General features: G+C 47.9%; 1 protein-coding gene across 1 annotated transcript in view; it reads right to left on the reverse strand.

Moving 5' to 3' along the window:
- Nucleotides 1-820: 820 nt before the first annotated feature.
- LOC124018553 (tudor domain-containing protein 3-like) overlaps nt 821-25,000 on the reverse strand; it is a 45,431-nt gene continuing 21,251 nt past the window's right edge. Inside the window, 12 exon segments of the mRNA XM_046333884.1 lie at nt 821-1,284; nt 3,622-3,757; nt 4,455-4,580; nt 8,905-9,430; nt 11,631-12,328; nt 12,330-12,505; nt 19,595-19,744; nt 19,836-19,858; nt 19,900-20,069; nt 23,035-23,256; nt 23,654-23,803; nt 24,109-24,180. Coding sequence (XP_046189840.1) covers nt 3,647-3,757; nt 4,455-4,580; nt 8,905-9,430; nt 11,631-12,328; nt 12,330-12,505; nt 19,595-19,744; nt 19,836-19,858; nt 19,900-20,069; nt 23,035-23,256; nt 23,654-23,803; nt 24,109-24,180 — 2,424 coding nt within the window. The 3' untranslated portion in view covers nt 821-1,284; nt 3,622-3,646.

The following is a 25,000-nucleotide window of genomic DNA, read 5'->3' on the forward strand; positions in this document are numbered from 1 at the left end:
GGATGGATGGATGGATGGACAGTAATATAGAAACCTATCTAGCAGGATGGATGGATGGATGGACAGTAATATAGAAACCTATCTAGCAGGATGGATGGATGGATGGATGGATGGATGGATGGATGGATGGATGGATGGATGGATGGATGGATGGATGGATGGATGGATGGATGGATGGATGGATGGACAGTAATATAGAAACCTATCTAGCAGGATGGATGGATGGATGGATGGATGGATGGACAGTAATATAGAAACCTATCTAGCAGGATTGATGGATGGATAGACGGACAGACGGACGGACGGACGGGCGGGCGGACGGACGGACGGACGGACAGACAGACAGAAACAAACATTAACCTCCTCTTCTGAGCCGCTTCGCTGAACGCAACAAATGAGCTGTCAGACATGAACACATGGACTGTAGTAACAGACTGAGCTGTCAGACAGGAACACACGGACTGTAGTAACAGACTGAGCTGTCAGACAGGAACACATGGACTGTAGTAACAGACAGCTGTCAGACAGGAACACATGGACTGTTTTAACAGACTGAGCTGTCAGACAGGAACACATGGGACTGTAGTAACAGACTGAGCTGTCAGACAGGAACACACGGACTGTAGTAACAGACTGAGCTGTCAGACAGGAACACATGGGACTGTAGTAACAGACTGAGCTGTCAGACAGGAACACATGGACTGTAGTAACAGACTGAGCTGCCAGACAGGAACACATGGGACTGAGACATTAAGGGTGCAACATGAGACAGTTCATTGGACAACAGATTTCAGAATCAGACAAATAAAACCCAGAGAAATACAGGAGCAGTGTTTTTATTCGTCTAATAATAAACTATTTTACAAATCTTCCTCGTGTTCAGCGGCTGTGCGCTTCACAAAGTCTGTTAGCTAAGAGTCCTCGTCGTCAGCCTCTTTTTGAGCAACAAGCCCTTTTCCTGAATGTTTCACACTTCTTGATATAGAGACACAAAGTGGACACAGAGGAAGAGTCGGTCATCGTGTGTATTTTGGTGAAGAGGAGAGAAGGCCTGCAAAAAAAGGCCTCCCACTAACTTTCCCAAAAGTCCGTTTCTCAGAAATCCACAGTTGAAAGATTCTGTGGAATCAGGAGGGAACAAATAAGGACGTGGAATCCTCCAAAACAGGGATTTCTGGGAAAAAACCTGGGAAAGTCTCGGGAATTTTGCAACCCCGGGAGAAGAAAGATGTGAGGTTTTTGAGGTCAGATGCGTCGACCTCTGGGATCCTTTGTGGACTCCGTCTGAGGGAGGAAGAGGAAACAGACTGTCAGTTCATCAGTTCACCTCATCAAACCACCATCAACCCTGTGATCAGTTCACCTCATCAAACCACCATCAACCCTGTGATCAGTTCACCTCATCAAACCACCATCAACCCTGTGATCAGTTAACCTCATCAAACCACCATCAACCCTGTGATCAGTTCACCTCATCAAACCACCATCAACCCTGTGATCAGTTCACCTCATCAAACCACCATCAACCCTGTGATCAGTTAACCTCATCAAACCACCATCAACCCTGTGATCAGTTCACCTCATCAAACCACCATCAACCCTGTGATCAGTTCACCTCATCAAACCACCATCAACCCAGTGATCAGTTCACCTCATCAAACCACCATCAACCCAGTGATCAGTTCACCTCATCAAACCACCATCAACCCAGTGATCAGTTCACCTCATCAAACCACCATCAACCCTGTGATCAGTTCACCTCATCAAACCACCATCAACCCTGTGATCAGTTCACCTCATCAAACCACCATCAACCCTGTGATCAGTTCATCAAACCACCATCAACCCTGTGATCAGTTCACCTCATCAAACCACCATCAACCCTGTGATCAGTTCATCAAACCACCATCAACCCTGTGATCAGTTCATCAGATCACCTCATCAGGACCCGTAGGACTAACCCATAGACCAGGACCCGTAGGACTAACCCATAGGCCAGGACCCGTAGCACTAACCCATAGGCCAGGACCCGTAGGACTAACCCATAGACCAGGACCCGTAGGACTGACCCATAGACCAGGGCCCGTAGGGCTAACCCATAGACCAGGGCCCGTAGGGCTAACCCATAGACCAGGACCCGTAGGACTAACCCATAGACCAGGGCCCGTAGGACTAACCCATAGACCAGGGCCCGTAGGACTAACCCATAGACCAGGACCCGTAGGACTAACCCATAGGCCAGGACCCGTAGGACTAACCCATAGACCAGGGCCCGAAGGTCTAACCCATAGGCCAGGACCCGTAGGACTAACCCATAGACCAGGACCCGTAGGACTAACCCATAGACCAGGACCCGTAGGACTAACCCATAGACCAGGACCCGTAAGGACTAACCCATAGACCAGGACCCGTAGGACTAACCCATAGACCAGGACCCGTAGGACTAACCCATAGACCAGGACCCGTAAGGACTAACCCATAGACCAGGACCCGTAAGGACTAACCCATAGACCAGGACCCGTAAGGACTAACCCATAAACCAGGACCCGTAGGACTAACCCATAGACCAGGACCCGTAGGACTAACCCATAGACCAGGACCCGTAAGGACTAACCCATAGACCAGGACCCGTAGGACTAACCCATAGACCAGGACCCGTAGGACTAACCCATAGACCAGGACCCGTAGGACTAACCCATAGACCAGGACCCGTAGGACTAACTCATAGACCAGGACCCGTAGGACTAACCCATATGCCAGGACCCGTAGGACTAACCCATAGACCAGGACCCGTAGGACTAACCCATAGACCAGGAACCGTAGGACTAACCCATAGACCAGGACCTGTAGGACTAACCCATAGACCAGGACCCGTAAGGACTAACCCATAGACCAGGACCCGTAGGACTAACCCATAGATCAGGACCCGTAAGGACTAACCCATAGACCAGGGCCCGTAGGGCTAACCCATAGACCAGGACCCGTAGGACTAACCCATAGACCAGGGCCCGTAGGGCTAACCCATAGACCAGGACCCGTAGGACTAACCTATAGACCAGGACCCATAGGACTAACCCATAGACCAGGGCCCGTAGGGCTAACCCATAGACCAGGACCCGTAGGACTAACCCATAGACCAGGACCCGTAAGGACTAAACCATAGGCCAGGGAGGGAGGGACGGTGGAAGGGAGGGAGGGACGGTGGAAGGGAGGGAGGGAGGGAGGGTCTAATGTGAACGGTCAGCGGGGTGGACACTACATTTCCGATACAGTCCACTACTTTAGACCAGGACCCGTAACGAACCCATAGCAATCTGGTCAACAGTAGTGCACTATCAAGGGAACAGAGGGCCATTTGGGACTAAACTGCTATAGTGTTTACTATGTAGTGTCCAGGTGTAACCTGTCTGTACTGTAACTCAGTCATGTAGTGTCCAGGTGTCCTGTCTGTACTGTAACTCAGTCATGTAGTGTCCAGGTGTAACCTGTCTGTACTGTAACTCAGTCATGTAGTGTCCAGGTGTAACCTGTCTGTACTGTAACTCAGTCATGTAGTGTCCAGGTGTAACCTGTCTGTACTGTAACTCAGTCATGTAGTGTCCAGGTGTAACCTGTCCGTACCGTAACTCAGTCATGATGTGGTCAGTCAGTCCCTGGCCCTGGGCGGCTGGTAATACTGGACCGTGGGCCGTGTCCTCGTGGTGGTCCTAGGCTGCCCGTCTCCCCCGCGCCGGTACTCTAGCCCCTCCTCTTCCTTCTGCCACCACACATACAGACCTACCATCAGTTTATTTATTTTTCTAAATCATACTGAATATGATTCTATTATTTTTTTTAACCTTTATTTAACTAGGCAAGTCAGTTAAGAACAAACTCTTATTTTCAATGACGGACTAGGAACAGTGGGTTAACTGCCTGTTCAGGGGCAGAACGACAGATTTGTACCTTGTCAGCTCGGGGATTTGAACTTGCAACCTTTCGGTTACTAGTCCAACGCTCTAACCACTAGGCTACCCTGCCGCCCTCCCTCCCTCCCTCCGCCATTCTGACAGGCAGGACCTGATCCTAGATCTGCACTCTGGACTAAAGACACTGAGAATACTGCGCTGGTTTAAGAGATGATATTAGAGCAGCTGACCTTCCTGAAGGCTAAACCCCACGCTGTATCAGTCTGTGTCTTCACACCTGAATATGAGGCGCCATCGAAGACGCCTCTAAGGACTTTCTATTGGGTAGAACGAAGGCTCATTCTCAATGAGTCTTTCCTCGTTTCCTCACATCCTCTTTTTCTCTCCTCCTTCTCTAAAACCCATTAGAGGAGACTGACTAGGGGTGGGGGGGGGTGGGGGGTCTTGGACATTCTCCTCCAATACGGTTTGAGAAGCTGAAGAGGAGAGAGGATGTGTGGAAAGGTGAGTTGACTACAGAGCAACTGTAGTCCCATAGATACTTACCCAGAAGTCCGTGCTGACCGGTCTGATGTTGTGTAGAAGGACCTCCTCACAGTTTCCATACTCAGTGAAGACCACGACGGCCGTGAGACCAGAGGGATGAACAGCATCTATCCTGGACCTGTAGAACTACACACAGAGGTGTCATTACACACAGCATCTATTCTGGACTTATAGAACTACACACAGCATCTATCCTGGACCTGTAGAACTACACACAGAGGTGTCATTACACACAGCATCTATCCTGGACCTGTAGAACTACACACAGCATCTATCCTGGACCTGTAGAACTACACACAGAGGTGTCATTACACACAGCATCTATCCTGGACCTATAGAACTACACACAGCATCTATCCTGGACCTGTAGAACTACACACAGAGGTGTCATTACACACAGCATCTATCCTGGACCTATAGAACTACACACAGCATCTATCCTGGACCTGTAGAACTACACACAGAGGTGTCATTACACACAGCATCTATCCTGGACCTATAGAACTACACACAGAGGTGTCATTACACACAGCATCTATCCTGGACCTAACCATGACCTAACCATGACTCCCATCTATCTAACCACGACTCCCATCTATCTAATCATGACTCTCATCTATCTAACCATGACTCTCATCTATCTAACCATGACTCCCATCTATCTAACCATGACTCCCATCTATCTAACCATGACTCCCATCTATCTAACCATGACTCCCATCTATGTAACCATGACTCCCATCTATCTAACTATGACTCCCATCTATCTAACCATGACTCCCATCTATCTAACTATGACTCCCATCTATCTAACCATGACTCCCATCTATCTCCCATCTATCTAACCATGACTCCCATCTATCTAACCATGACTCCCATCTATCTAACCATGACTCCCATCTATCTAACCATGACTCCCATCTATCTAACCATGACTCCCATCTATCTCCCATCTATCTAACCATGACTCCCACCTATCTAACCATGACTCCCATCTATCTAACCACGACTCCCATCTATCTAACCACGACTCCCATCTATCTAACCACGACTCCCATCTATCTAACCACGACTCCCATCTATCTAACCACGACTCCCATCTATCTAACCATGACTCCCATCTATCTAACCATGACTCCCATCTACCTAACCATGACTCCCATCTACCTAACCATGACTCCCATCTATCTATGACTCCCATCTATCTAACCACGACTCCCATCTATCTAACCATGACTCCCATCTATCTCCCATCTATCTAACCATGACTCCCATCTATCTAACCATGACTCCCATCTATCTAACCATGACTCCCATCTATCTAACCATGACTCCCATCTATCTAACCATGACTCCCATCTATCTAACCATGACTCCCATCTATCTAACTATGACTCCCATCTATCTAACCATGACTCCCATCTATCTAACTATGACTCCCATCTATCTAACCATGACTCCCATCTATCTCCCATCTATCTCCCAACCATGACTCCCATCTATCTAACCATGACTCCCATCTACCTAACCATGACTCCCATCTATCTAACCACGACTCCCATCTATCTAACCATGACTCCCATCTATCTCCCATCTATCTAACCATGACTCCCATCTATCTAACCATGACTCCCATCTATCTAACCATGACTCCCATCTATCTAACCATGACTCCCATCTATCTAACCATGACTCTAACCATGACTCCCATCTATCTAACCATGACTCCCATCTATCTAACCATGACTCCCATCTATCTAACCATGACTCCCATCTATCTAACCATGACTCCCATCTATCTACATCTAATCCATGACTCCCATCTACCTAACCATGACTCCCATCTATCTAACCACGACTCCCATCTATCTAACCATGACTCCCATCTATCTCCCATCTATCTAACCATGACTCCCATCTATCTAACCATGACTCCCATCTATCTAACCATGACTCCCATCTATCTAACCATGACTCCCATCTATCTAACCACGACTTCCATCTATCTAACCATGACTCCCATCTATCTCCCATCTATCTAACCATGACTCCCATCTATCTCCCATCTATCTAACCATGACTCCCATCTATCTAACCATGACTCCCATCTATCTAACTATGACTCCCATCTATCTAACCATGACTCCCATCTACCTAACCATGACTCCCATCTACCTAACCATGACTCCCATCTATCTAACCATGACTCCCATCTATCTAACCATGACTCCCATCTATCTAACCATGACTCCCATCTATCTAACCATGACTCCCATCTATCTCCCATCTATCTAACCATGACTCCCATCTATCTAACCATGACTCCCATCTACCTAACCATGACTCCCATCTACCTAACCATGACTCCCATCTATCTAACCATGACTCCCATCTATCTCCCATCTATCTAACCATGACTCCCATCTATCTCCCATCTATCTAACCATGACTCCCATCTATCTAACCATGACTCCCATCTATCTAACCATGACTCCCATCTATCTAACCATGACTCCCATCTATCTAACCATGACTCCCATCTATCTAACCATGACTCCCATCTATCTAACCATGACTCCCATCTATCTAACCATGACTCCCATCTACCTAACCATGACTCCCATCTACCTAACCATGACTCCCATCTATCTAACCATGACTCCCATCTATCTCCCATCTATCTAACCATGACTCCCATCTATCTAACCATGACTCCCATCTACCTAACCATGACTCCCATCTACCTAACCATGACTCCCATCTATCTAACCATGACTCCCATCTGACTCCCATCTCTAACCATGACTCCCATCTATCTCCCATCTATCTAACCATGACTCCCATCTATCTATCTCCCATCTATCTAACCATGACTCCCATCTATCTAACCATGACTCCCATCTATCTTACCATGACTCCCATCTATCTAACCATGACTCCCATCTATCTAACCATGACTCCCATCTACCTAACCATGACTCCCATCTACCTAACCATGACTCCCATCTATCTAACCATGACTCCCATCTATCTAACCACGACTCCCATCTATCTAACCATGACTCCCATCTATCTCCCATCTATCTAACCATGACTCCCATCTATCTCCCATCTATCTAACCATGACTCCCATCTATCTAACCATGACTCCCATCTATCTAACCATGACTCCCATCTATCTAACCATGACTCCCATCTACCTAACCATGACTCCCATCTACCTAACCATGACTCCCATATTACTAAACATGACTCCCATCTATCTAACCATGACTCACATCTATCTCCCATCTATCTAACCATGACTCCCATCTATCTCCCATCTATCTAACCATGACTCCCATCTATCTAACCATGACTCCCATCTATCTAACCATGACTCCCATCTATCTCCCATCTATCGAACCATGACTCCCATCTATCTAACCATGACTCCCATCTATCTAACCATGACTCCCATCTATCTAACCATGACTCCCATCTATCTAACCATGACTCCCATCTATCTAACCATGACTCCCATCTATCTAACCATGACTCCCATCTATCTAACCATGACTCCCATCTATCTAACCATGACTCCCATCTATCTAACCATGACTCCCATCTATCTAACCATGACTCCCATCTATCTAACTATGACTCCCATCTATCTAACCATGACTCCCATCTATCTAACCATGACTCCCATCTATCTAACCATGACTCCCATCTATCTAACCATGACTCCCATCTATCTCCCATCTATCTAACCATGACTCCCATCTATCTAACCATGACTCCCATCTATCTCCCATCTATCTAACTATGACTCCCATCTATCTAACCATGACTCCCATCTATCTAACCATGACTCCCATCTATCTAACCATGACTCCCATCTATCTCCCATCTATCTAACTATGACTCCCATCTATCTAACCATGACTCCCATCTATCTAACCATGACTCCCATCTATCTAACCATGACTCCCATCTATCTCCCATCTATCTAACTATGACTCCCATCTATCTAACCATGACTCCCATCTACCTAACCATGACTCCCATCTACCTAACCATGACTCCCATCTATCTAACCATGACTCCCATCTATCTAACCATGACTCCCATCTATCTAACCATGACTCCCATCTATCTAACCATGACTCCCATCTATCTAACTATGGCTCCCATCTATCTCCCATCTATCTAACCATGACTCCCATCTATCTAACCATGACTCCCATCTATCTAACCATGACTCCCATCTATCTAACCATGACTCCCATCTATCTAACCATGACTCCCATCTATCTCCCATCTATCTAACCATGACTCCCATCTATCTAACCATGACTCCCATCTATCTAACCATGACTCCCATCTATCTAACTATGACTCCCATCTATCTCCCATCTATCTAACCATGACTCCCATCTATCTAACCATGACTCCCATATAGTTGTACCTTGTTGTCTTCCCAGTAGAGCGCTAGAACCTGGTCTCCTGGTTTCAAGTTCCCCAGGCCTTGAGCCATTGCAGGCTCCATGGTCCCAACCTGCCCCTGGTCTGACCTCTGGTCTGACCTCTGCCCTTTGACCTGCCCCGTTCTCTTCTTAGGGGCGGTGTTGGAGTTGTTATGGGCGGGGTTAGTGCTGTTCCTGTTGTGTGGCTCCTCCCTCTCCCTGGGGGCGGGACCAGAGGAGTAGTTCTGTTGTTTGATTGGCCCTGTCCGGTGTTCCGTTGACGAGTCACCATTTTGGAGGTGTGACCCCGAGCCTGGGCCGCTGCCCACTTGGCCTTTCACTGGACGAGACTCACCACGGGACACGCCCCAGTCCTGCGTCCCGGCGCTACAGTCCTTCTCTTGCCCCGCCCACGACGTAGAAGAGTTCGACGGTCCGTTGTCCCGGTAACGGTCAAAGTTGTCAGAGTTGGGCCTTTCCCTGTTGGACTTCCCCCCTCCTCCTCTCCGTCTGCTGTTGGGCTCAGCTCTACAATACAACACAACGTTACTGCACATCCCAGAATGCACCTTTCTTCATTGGCACTGCACACACATTAGTAAACAGTCAACTCTCACACGTTGTATTCATAAACGCGGATGGCATTGACAACGAGACGACATTCATAGTCAAGTCTAATCAAGTATCCATACAAACAATGCCACTTTAGATAATGTTTACATACCCTACATTACTCATCTCATATGTAGATACTGTCCTCTATACCATCTACTGCATCTCATATGTATATACTGTCCTCTATACCATCTACTGCATCTCATATATATATACTGTCCTCTATACCATCTACTGCATCTCATATGTATATACTGTCCTCTATACCATCTACTCATATGTATATACTGTCCTCTATACCATCTACTCATCTCATATGTATATACTGTCCTCTATACCATCTACTGCATCTCATATGTATATACTGTACTCGATACCATCTACTGCATCTCATATGTATATACTGTCCTCTATACCATCTACTGCATCTCATATGTATATACTGTCCTCTATACCATCTACTCATATGTATATACTGTCCTCTATACCATCTACTCATCTCATATGTATATATGTATACTATCTCATATGTAGATACTGTCCTCTATACCATCTACTCATCTCATGTGTATATACTGTCCTCGATACCATCTACTGCATCTTGCCTATGCCGCTCTGTACCATCGCTCATTCATATATCTTTATGTACATATTCTTATTAATTTACACTTGTGTGTATGAGGTAGTAGTTGTGGAATTGTTAGGTTAGATTACTTGTTGGTTATTACTGCATTGTCAGAACTAGAAGCACAAGCATTTCGCTACACTCGCATTAACATCTGCTAACCGGGTGTATGTGACCAATAACATCTGCTAACCATGTGTATGTAATCAATAACATCTGCTAACCATGTGTATGTGATCAATAACATCTGCTAACCATGTGTATGTGATCAATAACATCTGCTAACCATGTGTATGTAATCAATAACATCTGCTAACCATGTGTATGTGATCAATAACATCTGCTAACCATGTGTATGTAATCAATAACATCTGCTAACCATGTGTATGTGATCAATAACATCTGCTAACCATGTGTATGTAATCAATAACATCTGCTAACCATGTGTATGTGACCAATAACATCTGCTAACCATGTGTATGTGACCAATAACATCTGCTAACCATGTGTATGTGACCAATAACATCTGCTAACCATGTGATCAATAACATATGCTAACCATGTGACCAATAACATCTGCTAACCATGTGTATGTGACCAATAACATCTGCTAACCATGTGTATGTGACCAATAACATCTGCTAACCATGTGTATGTGACCAATAACATCTGCTAACCATGTGTATGTGACCAATAACATCTGCTAACCATGTGTATGTGACCAATAACATCTGCTAACCATGTGTATGTGACCAATAACATCTGCTAACCATGTGTATATGACCAATAACATCTGCTAACCATGTGACCAATAACATCTGCTAACCATGTGTATGTGACCAATAACATCTGCTAACCATGTGTATATGACCAATAACATCTGCTAACCATGTGACCAATAACATCTGCTAACCATGTGTATGTGACCAATAACATCTGCTAACCATGTGTATATGACCAATAACATCTGCTAACCATGTGACCAATAACATCTGCTAACCATGTGACCAATAACATCTGCTCACCATGTGACCAATAACATCTGCTAACCATGTGTATGTGACCAATAACATCTGCTAACCATGTGATCAATAACATCTGCTAACCATGTGTATGTGATCAATAACATCTGCTAACCATGTGTATGTGACCATTAACATCTGCTAACCATGTGACCAATAACATCTGCTAACCATGTGACCAATAACATCTGCTAACCATGTGTATGTGATCAATAACATCTGCTAATCATGTGACCAATAACATCTGCTAACCATGTGTATGTGACCAATAACATCTGCTAACCATGTGTATGTGATCAATAACATCTGCTAACAATGTGACCAATAACATCTGCTAACCATGTGACCAATAACATCTGCTAACCATGTGTATGTGATCAATAAAAATGTGATTTTATTTCATGTATGTGATCAATAAAAATGTGATTTTATTTCATGCCAATCAAGTCTAATCCAGTATCCATACCTGTTGTCTGTTCTGCTGTCAGACCTCTGGACCCCTTTAGGTTCTGATACACAGTTAGAACTGGACTCTGTCTGGTGCTGGACTGGTTTAGAGGCAGCTGGTGCAGGTCCGTTGTCCTGCTTCATCCCTCCTCCTCCTCCTCTCTTATTAAATGCCAGATCGGGTACCGAGTACTGCTCTCTCCGACTTTGGTTCTGGAACCCTCCGGAACCAGAACTAGAACCTACTCTGATCCCCTGCTGGAAGGTTCTAGAACCAGAAGAATCCGCCTGGGTTCCGTCTCTGGGTTCTCTGTTCCGCTGGCCGGGGGCAGGGTACGTAGCAGCAGGGCAGAAAACTGATGTCTGTCCTCTGGCCTCCCTGGCTGTTTGTCTCTCATGCTGGGCCTCTCTCCACCTCTCTGACCCTCCTCCACCTCCAGGAGGGGCCTTCTCCTGTGTCTGGCCCCTTTCCTGGCCTCTGTCCTGGGCCTCTCTCCACCTCTCTGACCCTCCTCCACCTCCAGGAGGGGCCTTCTCCTGTGTCTGGCCCCTTTCCTGGCCTCTGTCCTGGGCTCTCTCCTGGCCCTGCCAGCTCCTGCTGGAGCTGAGGCTGGGGAAGGGGTGGATGTGGCGATGGAGGGTCGTGGCCAGGTTTAGGGAAATCCTTGTCACTATCCCTCTGGAAACGAGGTGGTCGGTCGTTCCTGTCGTTCCTGAAGTCTGATCTGTCGTTTCTCTCCTTCCGTGATCTGTCGTTCCTGGACCAGTCGTTCCTGCCGTCTGACCTGTCGTTGCGGCTGTCGCTGCGTTGGGGGTACCTGTCCTGGGACTGGCTGTTAGGAGGGAACGTCATCTTACCCTCGTGATGCCTCTGGGAGGACTGGCTCTTTGGCTCTGGAGGAGAAACCCAGAGAGAACACACACATAGGTGTAAACGTTAAAACATTTCAACCAAATTGGATACACAAAGACCCAGTGTCCGGTTCTGTCTGTCTGTCTGTCCTGCCTATACTGATAGATAGACCCAGTGTCCGGTTCTGACTGGTGTCTGACCTGCCTATACTGATAGATAGACCCAGTGCCCGGTCCTGTCTGGTGTCTGACCTGCCTATACTGATAGATAGACCCAGTGCCCGGTCCTGTCTGGTGTCTGACCTGCCTATACTGATAGATAGACCCAGTGTCCGGTCCTGTCTGGTGGCTGACCTGCCTATACTGATAGATAGACCCAGTGCCCGGTTCTGTCTGGTGGCTGACCTGCCTATACTGATAGATAGACCCAGTGCCCGGTTCTGTCTGGTGGCTGACCTGCCTATACTGATAGATAGACCCAGTGCCCGGTTCTGTCTGGTGTCTGACCTGCCTATACTGATAGATAGACCCAGTGCACGGTTCTGTCTGGTGTCTGACCTGCCTATACTGATAGATAGACCCAGTGCCCGGTTCTGTCTGGTGTCTGACCTGCCTATACTGATAGATAGACCCAGTGCACGGTTCTGTCTGGTGTCTGACCTGCCTATACTGATAGATAGACCCAGTGCACGGTTCTGTCTGGTGTCTGACCTGCCTATACTGATAGATAGACCCAGTGCACGGTTCTGTCTGGTGTCTGACCTGCCTATACTGATAGATAGACCCAGTGCACGGTTCTGTCTGGTGTCTGACCTGCCTATACTGATAGATAGACCCAGTGCACGGTTCTGTCTGGTGTCTGACCTGCCTATACTGATAGATAGACCCAGTGCACGGTTCTGTCTGGTGTCTGACCTGCCTATACTGATAGATAGACCCAGTGCCCGGTTCTGTCTGGTGTCTGACCTGCCTATACTGATAGATAGACCCAGTGCCCGGTTCTGTCTGGTGTCTGACCTGCCTATACTGATAGATAGACCCAGTGCACGGTTCTGTCTGGTGTCTGACCTGCCTATACTGATAGATAGACCTAGTGCCCGGTTCTGTCTGGTGTCTGACCTGCCTATACTGATAGATAGACCTAGTGCACGGTTCTGTCTGGTGGCTGACCTGCCTATACTGATAGATAGACCCAGTGCACGGGTCGGTCGGTCGGTCGGTCGGTCTGTCTGTCTGTCTGTCTGTCTGTCTGTCTGTCTGTCTGTCTGTCTGTCTGTCTGTCTGTCTGTCTGTCTGTCTGTCTGTCTGTCTGTCTGTCTGTCTGTCTGTCTGTCTGTCTGTCTGTCTGTCTGTCTGTCTGTCTGTCTGTCTGTCTGTCTGTCTGTCTGTCTGTCTGTCTGTGCCCTCCCACCTCTCTAGCTGTTCTGTCTGTCTCTGTGCCCCTCCCCTCTCTCTTCCCCACCTCTCTAGCTGTTCTGTCTGTCTCTGTGCCCCTCCCACCTCTCTAGCTGTTCTGTCTGTCTCTGTGCCCCTCCCACCTCGCTAGCTGTTCTCTGTCTTTGTGCCCCTCCCCTCTCTCTTCCCCACCTCTCTAGCTGTTCTGTCTGTCTCTGTGCCCCTCCCACCTCTCTAGCTGTTCTGTCTGTCTCTGTGCCCCTCCCACCTCTCTAGCTGTTCTGTCTGTCTCTGTGCCCCTCCCACCTCTCTATGAAAAGATGCGAGTGTTTGTGTTCTCAGAAGTACGGCAACTAATCCAGTCTCCGTTTTCAAAAATACTGAATCTCAGGAGGAGATTCCTAGAGGAAGATGTATTTTCAGTCTACTAAATGTCTCCTTACTACATTTGAACACAGTGAATAAACAGAGTTTTCTATTGTGTTATTGACTGTACGTTTGTTTTACTCCATGTGTAACTCTGTGTTGTTGTTTTTTGTCTTTGCTTTATCTGCTTTGCTTTATCTTGGTCAGGTGTTCTCAACAGCCTTGTAAATGAGAACTTGTTCTCAACTGGCCTCACCTGGTTAAATAAAGGTGTTCTCAACTGGCCTCACCTGGTTAAATAAAAACTGGCCTCACCTGGGGTGAAATAAAATAAATGAAATTGGCAAAGTCATGGTATTTAACAAGATGTAAAGATTGGTCTGTGGGCAGGCGGCAGAGGCAGAGGCAGAGGCAGAGGCAGGCTGTTGTTGTTTATCCCACAGGCAGCTCAAGATTCATTTGATGGACAGTTCTGGAAGCCTCGTGATGGACGTTAGTCCCACTTCAGAAGCGACCTTCCTTCACAGACAAGTAGAACACCCGTTCAGCGGGCGCCTCGACTCTCCAGAGAACGTTTGGTTTTGGCATTTAAAAAGCTGTCGTCCTACACTGAACAGACAAACAAATATACCGAAGCAGAGGTGCTTTCAAGGGGATATGACTGAGGGAGATTTCACTGTCTGACTGAGGGAGATTTCACTGTCTGACTGAGGGAGATTTCACTGTCTGACTGAGGGAGATTTCACTGTCTGACTGAGGGAGATTTCACTGTCTGACTGAGTAGTTCTATCTCCCTCAGTCAGACAGTGAAATCTCCTTTCACTGTCTGACTGAGGGAGATTTCACTCCACTGTCTGACTGAGGGAGATTTCACTCCACTGTCTGACTGAGGGAGATAGAACTACACTGTCTGACTGAGGGAGATAGAACTACACTGTCTGACTGAGGGAGGTTTCACTGTCTGACTGAGGGAGATTTCACTGTCTGACTGAGGGATATTTCACTGTCTGACTGAGGGAGATAGAACTACACTGTCTGACTGAGGGAGATTGAACTTCACTGTCTGACTGAGGGAGATTTCACTGTCTGACTGAGGGAGAGAGAACTACACTGTCTGTCTGAGGGAGAGAGAACTACACTGTCTGTCTGAGGGAGATAGAACTACACTGTCTGACTGAGGGAGAGAGAACTACACTGTCTGACTGAGGGAGAGAGAACTACACTGTCTGTCTGAGGGAGATAGAACTACACTGTCTGACTGAGGGAGAGAGAACTACACTGTCTGACTGAGGGAGAGAGAACTACACTGTCTGTCTGAGGGAGAGAGAACTACACTGTCTGTCTGAGGGAGAGAGAACTACACTGTCTGTCTGAGGGAGATAGAACTACACTGTCTGACTGAGGGAGAGAGAACTACACTGTCTGACTGAGGGAGAGAGAACTACACTGTCTGTCTGAGGGAGAGAGAACTACACTGTCTGTCTGAGGGAGAGAGAACTACACTGTCTGTCTGAGGGAGATAGAACTACACTGTCTGACTGAGGGAGAGAGTCTGTCTCTGAGGGAGAGAGAACTACACTGTCTGTCTGAGGGAGAGAGAACTACACTGTCTGACTGAGGGAGATTTCACTGTCTGACTGAGGGAGAGAGAACTACACTGTCTGTCTGAGGGAGATAGGACTACACTGTCTGTCTGAGGGAGATTTCACTGTCTGACTGAGGGAGAGAGAACTACACTGTCTGTCCCTAGAGGTCCTTATTAGGACCATTATTCTGCTTCGTGAATGAATGATTCTGCATCGTGAACTAATAGGACCATTATGCATGGTAAATTGACGTGGAATTTTCTGATGTTTTTGTGTATAGTTTTAACATCAAATTATTTGTTAAAAAAATACAGATTAAACATTAAGCAACATTGTCCATTGGTCACATTCCTAATGTGTACACACACAGACATGCTCAATACGTTCTACATACGGTCCTTTAATTGGAGACCTGAGAAACAAATCAAAAAATAAACGTCATTGTATACTTTTTATTTTTAAACAAAGAAGGCAGAAACTAAAGTCATTGCCAGAGTTCAGTAAAAATGATCCCAAACTCTGGTTTCCAACGTCTAAACGCTTGAAATGAGCCCAAACTTCAAACGGTAACTTCCCCTCATGAAAGGCAGGAAATGAAACCCATCCCTCTCTGTTGACTGTGTTTCCATTTCCCCTCTGTGGTGAACCATATGTCAGTTTGTCGCCATGCCGACACACTGATGTCAGAGACTTAACTAACGGCAGCACTGTTTCATACAGATTAATACCCTCTGTAGAGAGACACAGACCATCTGGCCTGGCTCCGCACTGTAACCACCAGAGGAGAGGACAACGGCACCAGGGACTACAGCACCAGAGACTACAGCACCAGAGACTACAGCACCAGAGACTACAGCACCAGAGACTACAGCACCAGAGACTACAGCACCAGAGACAGGACAACAGCACCAGAGACAGGACAACAGCACCAGAGACTACAGCACCAGAGACTACAGCACCAGAGACTACAGCACCAGAGACAGGACTACAGCACCAGAGACTACAGCACCAGAGACTACAGCACCAGAGACTACAGCACCAGAGACTATAACACCAGAGACTACAGCACCAGAGACTACAGCACCAGAGACTACAGCACCAGAGACTACAGCACCAGAGACTACAGCACCAGAGACTACAGCACCAGAGACTACAGCACCAGAGACTATAACACCAGATACTATAACACCAGAGACTATAACACCAGAGACTATAACACCAGAGACTAACACCAGATACTATAACACCAGAGACTAACACCAGAGACTATAACACCAGAGACTATAACACCAGAGACTATAACACCAGAGACTATAACACCAGAGACTATAACACCAGAGACTACAACACCAGAGACTATAACACAGAGACAGAGACTATAACACCAGAGACTATAACACCAGAGACTATAACACCAGAGACTATAACACCAGAGACTACAGCACCAGAGACTACAGCACCAGAGACTACAGCACCAGAGACAGGACAACAGCACCAGAGACTACAGCACCAGAGACTACAGCACCAGAGACTACAGCACCAGAGACTACAGCACCAGAGACTACAGCACCAGAGACTACAGCACCAGAGACAGGACTAGACTATAACACCAGAGACTATAACACCAGAGACTATAACACCAGAGACTATAACACCAGAGACTATAACACCAGAGACTATAACACCAGAGACTATAACACCAGAGACTATAACACCAGAGACAGGACTAGAGACTATAACACCAGAGACTATAACACCAGAGACTATAACACCAGAGACTATAACACCAGAGACAGGACTAGAGACTATAACACCAGAGACTATAACACCAGAGACTATAACACCAGAGACTATAACACCAGAGACAGGACTAGAGACTATAACACCAGAGACTATAACACCAGATACTATAACACCAGAGACTATAACACCAGAGACTATAACACCAGAGACTATAACACCAGAGACAGGACTAGAGACTATAACACCAGATACTATAACACCAGAGACTATAACACCAGAGACAGGACTAGAGACTATAACACCAGAGACTATAACACCAGAGACTATAACACCAGAGACAGGACTAGAGACTATAACACCAGAGACTATAACACCAGAGACTATAACACCAGAGACTATAACACCAGAGACTATAACACCAGAGACTATAACACCAGAGACTATAACACCAGAGACAGGACTAGAGACTATAACACCAGAGACTATAACACCAGAGACGATAAAACCAGAGACTATAACACCAGAGACTATAACACCAGAGACAGAGACTATAACACCAGAGACTATAACACCAGAGACTATAACACCAGAGACAGGACTAGAGACTATAACACCAGAGACTATAACACCAGACACTATAAAACCAGAGACTATAACACCAGAGACTATAACACCAGAGACAGGACTAGAGACTATAACACCAGAGACTATAACACCAGAGACAGGACTAGAGACTATAACACCAGAGACTATAACACCATACACTATAACACCAGAGACTATAACACCAGAGACTATAACACCAGAGACAGGACTAGAGACTATAACACCAGAGACTATAACACCAGAGACTATAACACCAGAGACAAGACTAGAGACTATAACACCAGAGACTATAACACCAGAGACTATAACACCAGAGACTATAACACCAGAGACAGGACTAGAGACTATAACACCAGAGACTATAACACCAGAGACTATAACACCAGAGACAAGACTAGAGACTATAACACCAGAGACTATAACACCAGAGACTATAACACCAGAGACTATAACACCAGAGACTATAACACCAGAGACTATAACACCAGAGACAGGACTAGAGACTATAACACCAGAGACTATAACACCAGAGACAGGACTAGAGACTATAACACCAGAGACTATAACACCAGAGACAGGACTAGAGACTATAACACCAGAGACTATAACACCAGAGACTATAACACCAGAGACGATAACACCAGAGACGATAACACCAGAGACTATAACACCAGAGACTATAACACCAGAGACTATAACACCAGAGACTATAACACCAGAGACTATAACACCAGAGACTATAACACCAGAGACAGGACTAGAGACTATAACACCAGAGACAGGACCAGAGACTATAACACCAGAGACAGTACATCGTTTCTCACAGAAGTCTATTTATTATTTTTAAGTACAATACTTGAAGGAATTTGTGAATCAGAAAGAAAAGCAGGAACAAAAAGAAAGGTATTATCTCCCTGTAATAGAAAATTCCCCTTTTCAAAATATGTCACAAATAGGTGTAACAAACTGCTATGTGCTTTGTGAAAAAAAAAATGTCAGGTTGAAAGCAGGCATCACAGCAGGATAAAGGTAGAGGACGGGAACGATCCCTGCTGCTGCCTCGCTCTCCCATCAAGGTGCATGAATTCAGGAGCAAAGTGAAGTGGAGACACTTCTTTATTGTTAAAACCAACAAGTTTCAACTATAGCAACCCTGATGAAGACAATTGGTAAAGGACAGGACTGTACCTTTTAGAGAGAAGACTATATTGGTAAAGGACAGGACTGTACCTTGTAGGGAGAAGACTATTGGTAAAGGACAGGACTCTTACCTTGTAGGGAGAAGACTATTGGTAAAGGACAGGACTCTTACCTTGTAGGGAGAAGACTATTGGTAAAGGACAGGACTCTTACCTTGTAGGGAGAAGACTATTGGTAAAGGACAGGACTCTTACCTTGTAGGGAGAAGACTATTGGTAAAGGACAGGACTCTTACCTTGTAGGGAGAAGCTCCCCATCTTGGACTCCAGGAAGTCGAACAGAGTGCTGGGTCCTGATGGTCTTCCTCCTGCTCCCTCCTCCTCATCCTCACCCCCAAACCTACTGGACCGACCCCGACCCCGGCCACGACCCCTTCCTCTGTCTGCTGCATGGAGGAAACAGACGCAGCAGAAAAGTTACATTATCAATGGGATTCTATAGTTATTACGTAGTCGTAGGTCATGTTGTAGGCTGACCTCTGGGTGGGGGGGGCTTACCTCTTGGTGGGGGGGGGCTTACCTCTGGGTGGGGGGGGCTTACCTCTGGGTGGGGGTCTGCTGGGTTCCTCGGGGGGTGGGGGGTTTGAAGGTCCCCGTCAGTAGACTGTTGAGAGCCACCTCCATGTTGTTGTTGTTGTCCATCAGGGCCTGACGAGCATCCTCCTTATCAAACCCCATCTCCATAATGTCCCTTAGGGCCCGCTCATCCACCTAGAGGGAGGGGGATGGAGGGATGGGAGGGGGATGGAGGGGATGGGAGGGGGTAGAGGGAGGGGGGAGGGGGATGGAGGGGGATGGAGGGAGGGGAGGGGGTGGAGGGAGGGGAGGGGAGATGGAGGGAGGGGAGGGGGTGGGGGGGGGGGAGGGGTGATGGAGGGAGGGGAGGGGGTGGAGGAAGGGGGGATGGAGGGATGGGATGGGGGATGGGAGATGGGAGGGGGTGGGAGGGGGGGGATGGAGGGGATGGGAGGGGGTGGGAGGGGTGATGGAGGGAGGGGAGGGGGTGGAGGAAGGGGGATGGAGGGATGGGGGATGGAGGGGATGGGAGGGGGATGGGAGATGGGAGGGGGTGGAGGGAGGGGGATGGAGGGGATGGGAGGGGGGTGGAGGGAGGGAGGGGGATGGAGGGGATGGGGGGGGTGGAGGGATGGGAGGGGGATGGAGGGGATGGGAGGGGGATGGAGGGGATGGGAGGGGGATGGAGGGGGATGGGAGGGGGATGGAGGGAGGGGGATGGAGGGGATGGGAGGGGGGATGGAGGGGGTGGAGGGGATGGGAGGGGGATGGAGGGAGGGGGATGGAGGGGATGGGAGGGGGATGGAGGGGGTGGGGGGTGGAGGGGATGGGAGGGGGGATGGAGGGATGGGAGGGGGGTGGAGGGATGGGAGGGGGTGGAGAGATGGGAGGGGGGTGGAGGGAGGATGGGAGGGGGATGGAGGGGGTGGAGGGGATGGGAGGGGGGATGGAGGGAGGGGGATGGAGGGGATGGGAGGGGGATGGAGGGATGGGAGGGGGATGGGAGGGGGATGGAGGGGATGGGAGGGGGATGGAGGGGATGGGAGGGGGGGATGGAGGGAGGGATGGGAGGGGGATGGGAGGGAGGGATGGAGGGATGGGAGGGGGATGGGAGGGGGATGGGGGATGGGAGGGGGATGGGAGGGGGGATGGAGGGGGGATGGGAGGGGGATGGAGGGATGGGAGGGGGATGGAAGGGGGGATGGAGAGATGGAAGGGGGATGGAGGGATGGGAGGGGGATGGAAGGGGGATGGAGAGATGGGAGGGGGATGGAGGGATGGGAGGGGGATGGAGAGAATGGAGGGGGATGGGAAGGGGGATGGGATGGGAAGGGGGATGGAGGGGTGATGTGAGGGGGGATGGAGAGATGGGAGGGGGATGGAGGGATGGGGGGATAGTAGCATAGATAAATAATGCAGGGGTGAAGGGAGGAGGGAAAAGGAGAGATAAAGAGGGGAGTTCAAATGGGGGAGGGGAGTTCATATGGGGGAGGGGAGTTCAAATGGGGGAGGAGAGTTCAAATGGGGGAGGAGAGTTCAAATGGGGGAGGAGAGTTCAAATGGGGGAGGAGAGTTCAAATGGGGGAGGAGAGTTCAAATGGGGGAGGGGAGTGAGTGGAGGGAGTTAAAATGGGGGAGGGTGGAGGGGTCAGTGAAGACCCGGAGCACATCGTTACAACACCGTATATAGACATAATATGACATTTGAAATGTCTTTATTCTTTTGGAACTTAGGAGAGGTGACACACTTCTCTCAGTTCAATTCAAGGGGCCTTATTGGCATGGGAACATACGTAAACAAGTGAAAGCAGGTGAAATAGATCAACAGAAGTGAAATAAACAATAAACATGAACAGTAAACATTACACTCACAGAGGTTCCAAAGGAATAAAGACATTACCAATGTCATGTATAAATACAGTGTTCTGGTCTTCATTAACCCCCCCCCATTTGAACTTCTCCCTCCCTCTCTGGTCTTCATTAACCCCCCCCCCCCCCCCCACACACACATATTTGAACTTCCTGTCCCTCTCTGGTCTTCATTAACCCCCCCACACACACACATATTTGAACTTCTCCCCCCTCTCTGGTCTTCATTAACCCCCCCCCACACACACATATTTGAATCTCCCTCCCTCTCTGGTCTTCATTAACCCCCCCCCACACACACACACATATTTGAACTTCCCTGTTTCTCTCTGGTTTTCATTGACCCCCCCCACACACACATTTGAACTCCCCCTCCTGGTCTTCAGAAGGAACCCCCCACCCCCATTTGATCTTCCCCTCTCTGGTCTTCACCCCCATTTGATCTTCCCTCTCTCTGGTCTTCACCCCCATTTGATCTTCCCTCTCTCAGGTTTCATTACACAACCCCCTATTTTAAGGCCCTCTCTCAGGTCTTAAAGAAGGAACAGGGTCTAACAATAGTGCCCTATAGAGGGAAAAACCATCATTTGGGAGACAGCCTGATGAGGGGAAGGGAGGGGTCTTACAATCAGACCAGGAGTTTACCCAAAACCACAACTGAATGAAAGAGGGTCCCCAAGATTGTTCACAATGAGACCCAGACCCAAAACTGTCTGAAACCAATGGGGGTCCCCAAGATTATTTCACAATCAGACCACAGAGGACCCAAAACCATCATCTGACTCCAATGAGGGTCCCCAAGATTATTTCACAATCAGACCACAGAGGACCCAAAACCATCATCTGACACCAATGAGGGTCCCCAAGATTATTTCACAATCAGACCACAGAGGACCCAAAACCATCATCTGACACCAATGAGGGTCCCCAAGATTATTTCACAATCAGACCACAGAGGACCCAAAACCATCATGACTCTGACACCAATGCGGCTCAATAAAAACCTGAATCAGAGACATTTCTTACTGCGAGCCAGGAATCTAGATTAAACAAATGAATTAGGCTGACCTGTTGTTGTTGTTGTTGTGAAGCCTAGACAGGTCCAGCCCAAAACCAGAGAGCCAAGGCATATTTTACCAGAATTATTCTCCTGACCACAAAGACCTCAAACATCTTCAATTAAAATTGAAAGGAGCCCGGAGGGGGGGGGGGCTTTTAGACAGAGGGAAAGAGACCCACCCGCCTACACAGAGCTAAGGGAAACACTGGGTCAAAAGGTCGGAGCCCTCACCAGCTCGCGGTAATTTCCTAGTTCCCGGTAGTTTGGTTGTTCCCGGTAACTCCCGAGCTCTCTGTAGTTTCCCTCTGGACGGCTGGACTCCTCCGTCCTCTCCTCTCGTCTCTGCCGGTACGAGTCCCTGTCTCCTCGGTCTCCTCCTCCTCGTCGGTCCCGACCGCCTGTATTACCGAGGTTCCCGCCAGCATTGCCTCCGCCGCCAAACGTCCGAGTTCCCTTCAGAAGAGGTCAAAAGACACTCAGAGCTGGATTCCTCCCGGGGCAGACAGACAAAGTCTCTTCCTGGACTAAACAACTGTTTTACAATGGAGAATCTAGACCTGGTCTGTGTCTGGGAAACTGGCCCTTCAGATACAACAAGCCGGTAGAAACAACCAAACAACCAACCCACACAGTGGGACACGGACAAAGTCAAACAGACATGGGTGGTCCAGTTACTATAGCTACGACAACAGGGGTAAAACCACACACACGCACGCAGACACACACACACACACACACACACACACACACACACACACACACACACACACACACACACACACACACACACACACACACACACACACACACACACACACACACACACACACACACACACACACACACACACCTCTTTGTTCTTGGCCACCTCAGCGATGGCTGCTAGCCTCTGCTTCTCAAACTCTTCGTTCTCGTCAGCCGTCTTCACCACACTGGTGCTGACCAGAGTCTTCCTGGTGTCCAGCTCTCTGGAGTCCACTTCCTCATTCCTTACACACTTCTGAGGAGCACAGAGAGACGACCATTTCATCAGTCTGATTGGTTAGTCAACGGAGAGAGAATCAGTCTGATTGGTTAGTCAACGGAGAGAGAATCAGTCTGATTGGTTAGTCAACAGAGAGAGAATCAGTCTGATTGGATTAGTAAACAGAGAGACAATCAGTCTGATTGGTTAGTCAACGGAGAGAGAATCAGTCTGATTGGATTAGTAAACGGAGAGACAATCAGTCTGATTGGTTAGTCAACGAAGAGAGAATCAGTCTGATTGGCTGTGCGTGGAACAAGTTAAATATTGGCAGGTCATACCTGTCCGAAGGGCACGAAGGGAGGGGCTCCACCTTCTCGTCCGATGTTACTCCTGCTGTGTTTGGCCAAGCTCTGGAGGTCAAAGGGGAGAAGAATTTAGAACGCCCTTGAGGATATATTTAGACATTCTTAATTCCATTCCTTTACTTAGATGTTTGTGTATTGGGTATATGTTGTGTAATTAGATGTGTGTGTATTGGGTATGTGTTGTGTAGATGTGTGTACGCCCTTCAGTACGCCCTTTAGTACGCCCTTCAGTACGCCCATTATACGCCCTTTGTACAACCTTTACAACGCCCTTCAGTACGCCCTTTACAACGCCCTTTACAACGCCCTTTACAACGCCCTTCAGGACAACCTTTACAACGCCCTTTAGTACACCCTTTACAACGCCCTTTACAACGCCCTTTACAACACCCTTTACAACACCCTTTACAACACCCTTTACAACGCCCTTTACAACGCCCTTTAGTACACCCTTTAGAATGCCCTTTACAATGCCCTTTAGAACACCCTTTAAAACACCCTTTAGTACGCCCTTTACAACGCCCTTTAGTACGCCCTTTACAACGCCCTTTAGAATGCCCTTTACAACGCCCTTTACAACGCCCTTTACAACGCCCTTTACAACACCCTTTACAACGCACTTTACAACGCCCTTCAGGACAACCTTTACAACGCCTTTTAGTACACCCTTTAGTACGCCCTTTACAACACCCTTTACAACGCCCTTTACAACACCCTTTACAACGCCCTTTACAATGCCCTTTACAACACCCTTTACAACGCCCATCAGGACAACCTTTACAACGCCCTTTAGTACACCCTTTAGTACGCCCTTTACAACACCCTTTACAACGCCCTTCAGGACAACCTTTACAATGCCCTTTAG

Source organism: Oncorhynchus gorbuscha, unplaced genomic scaffold, assembly GCF_021184085.1.
Source record: "Oncorhynchus gorbuscha isolate QuinsamMale2020 ecotype Even-year unplaced genomic scaffold, OgorEven_v1.0 Un_scaffold_544, whole genome shotgun sequence".
Classification (NCBI taxonomy): Eukaryota; Metazoa; Chordata; class Actinopteri; order Salmoniformes; family Salmonidae; genus Oncorhynchus; species Oncorhynchus gorbuscha.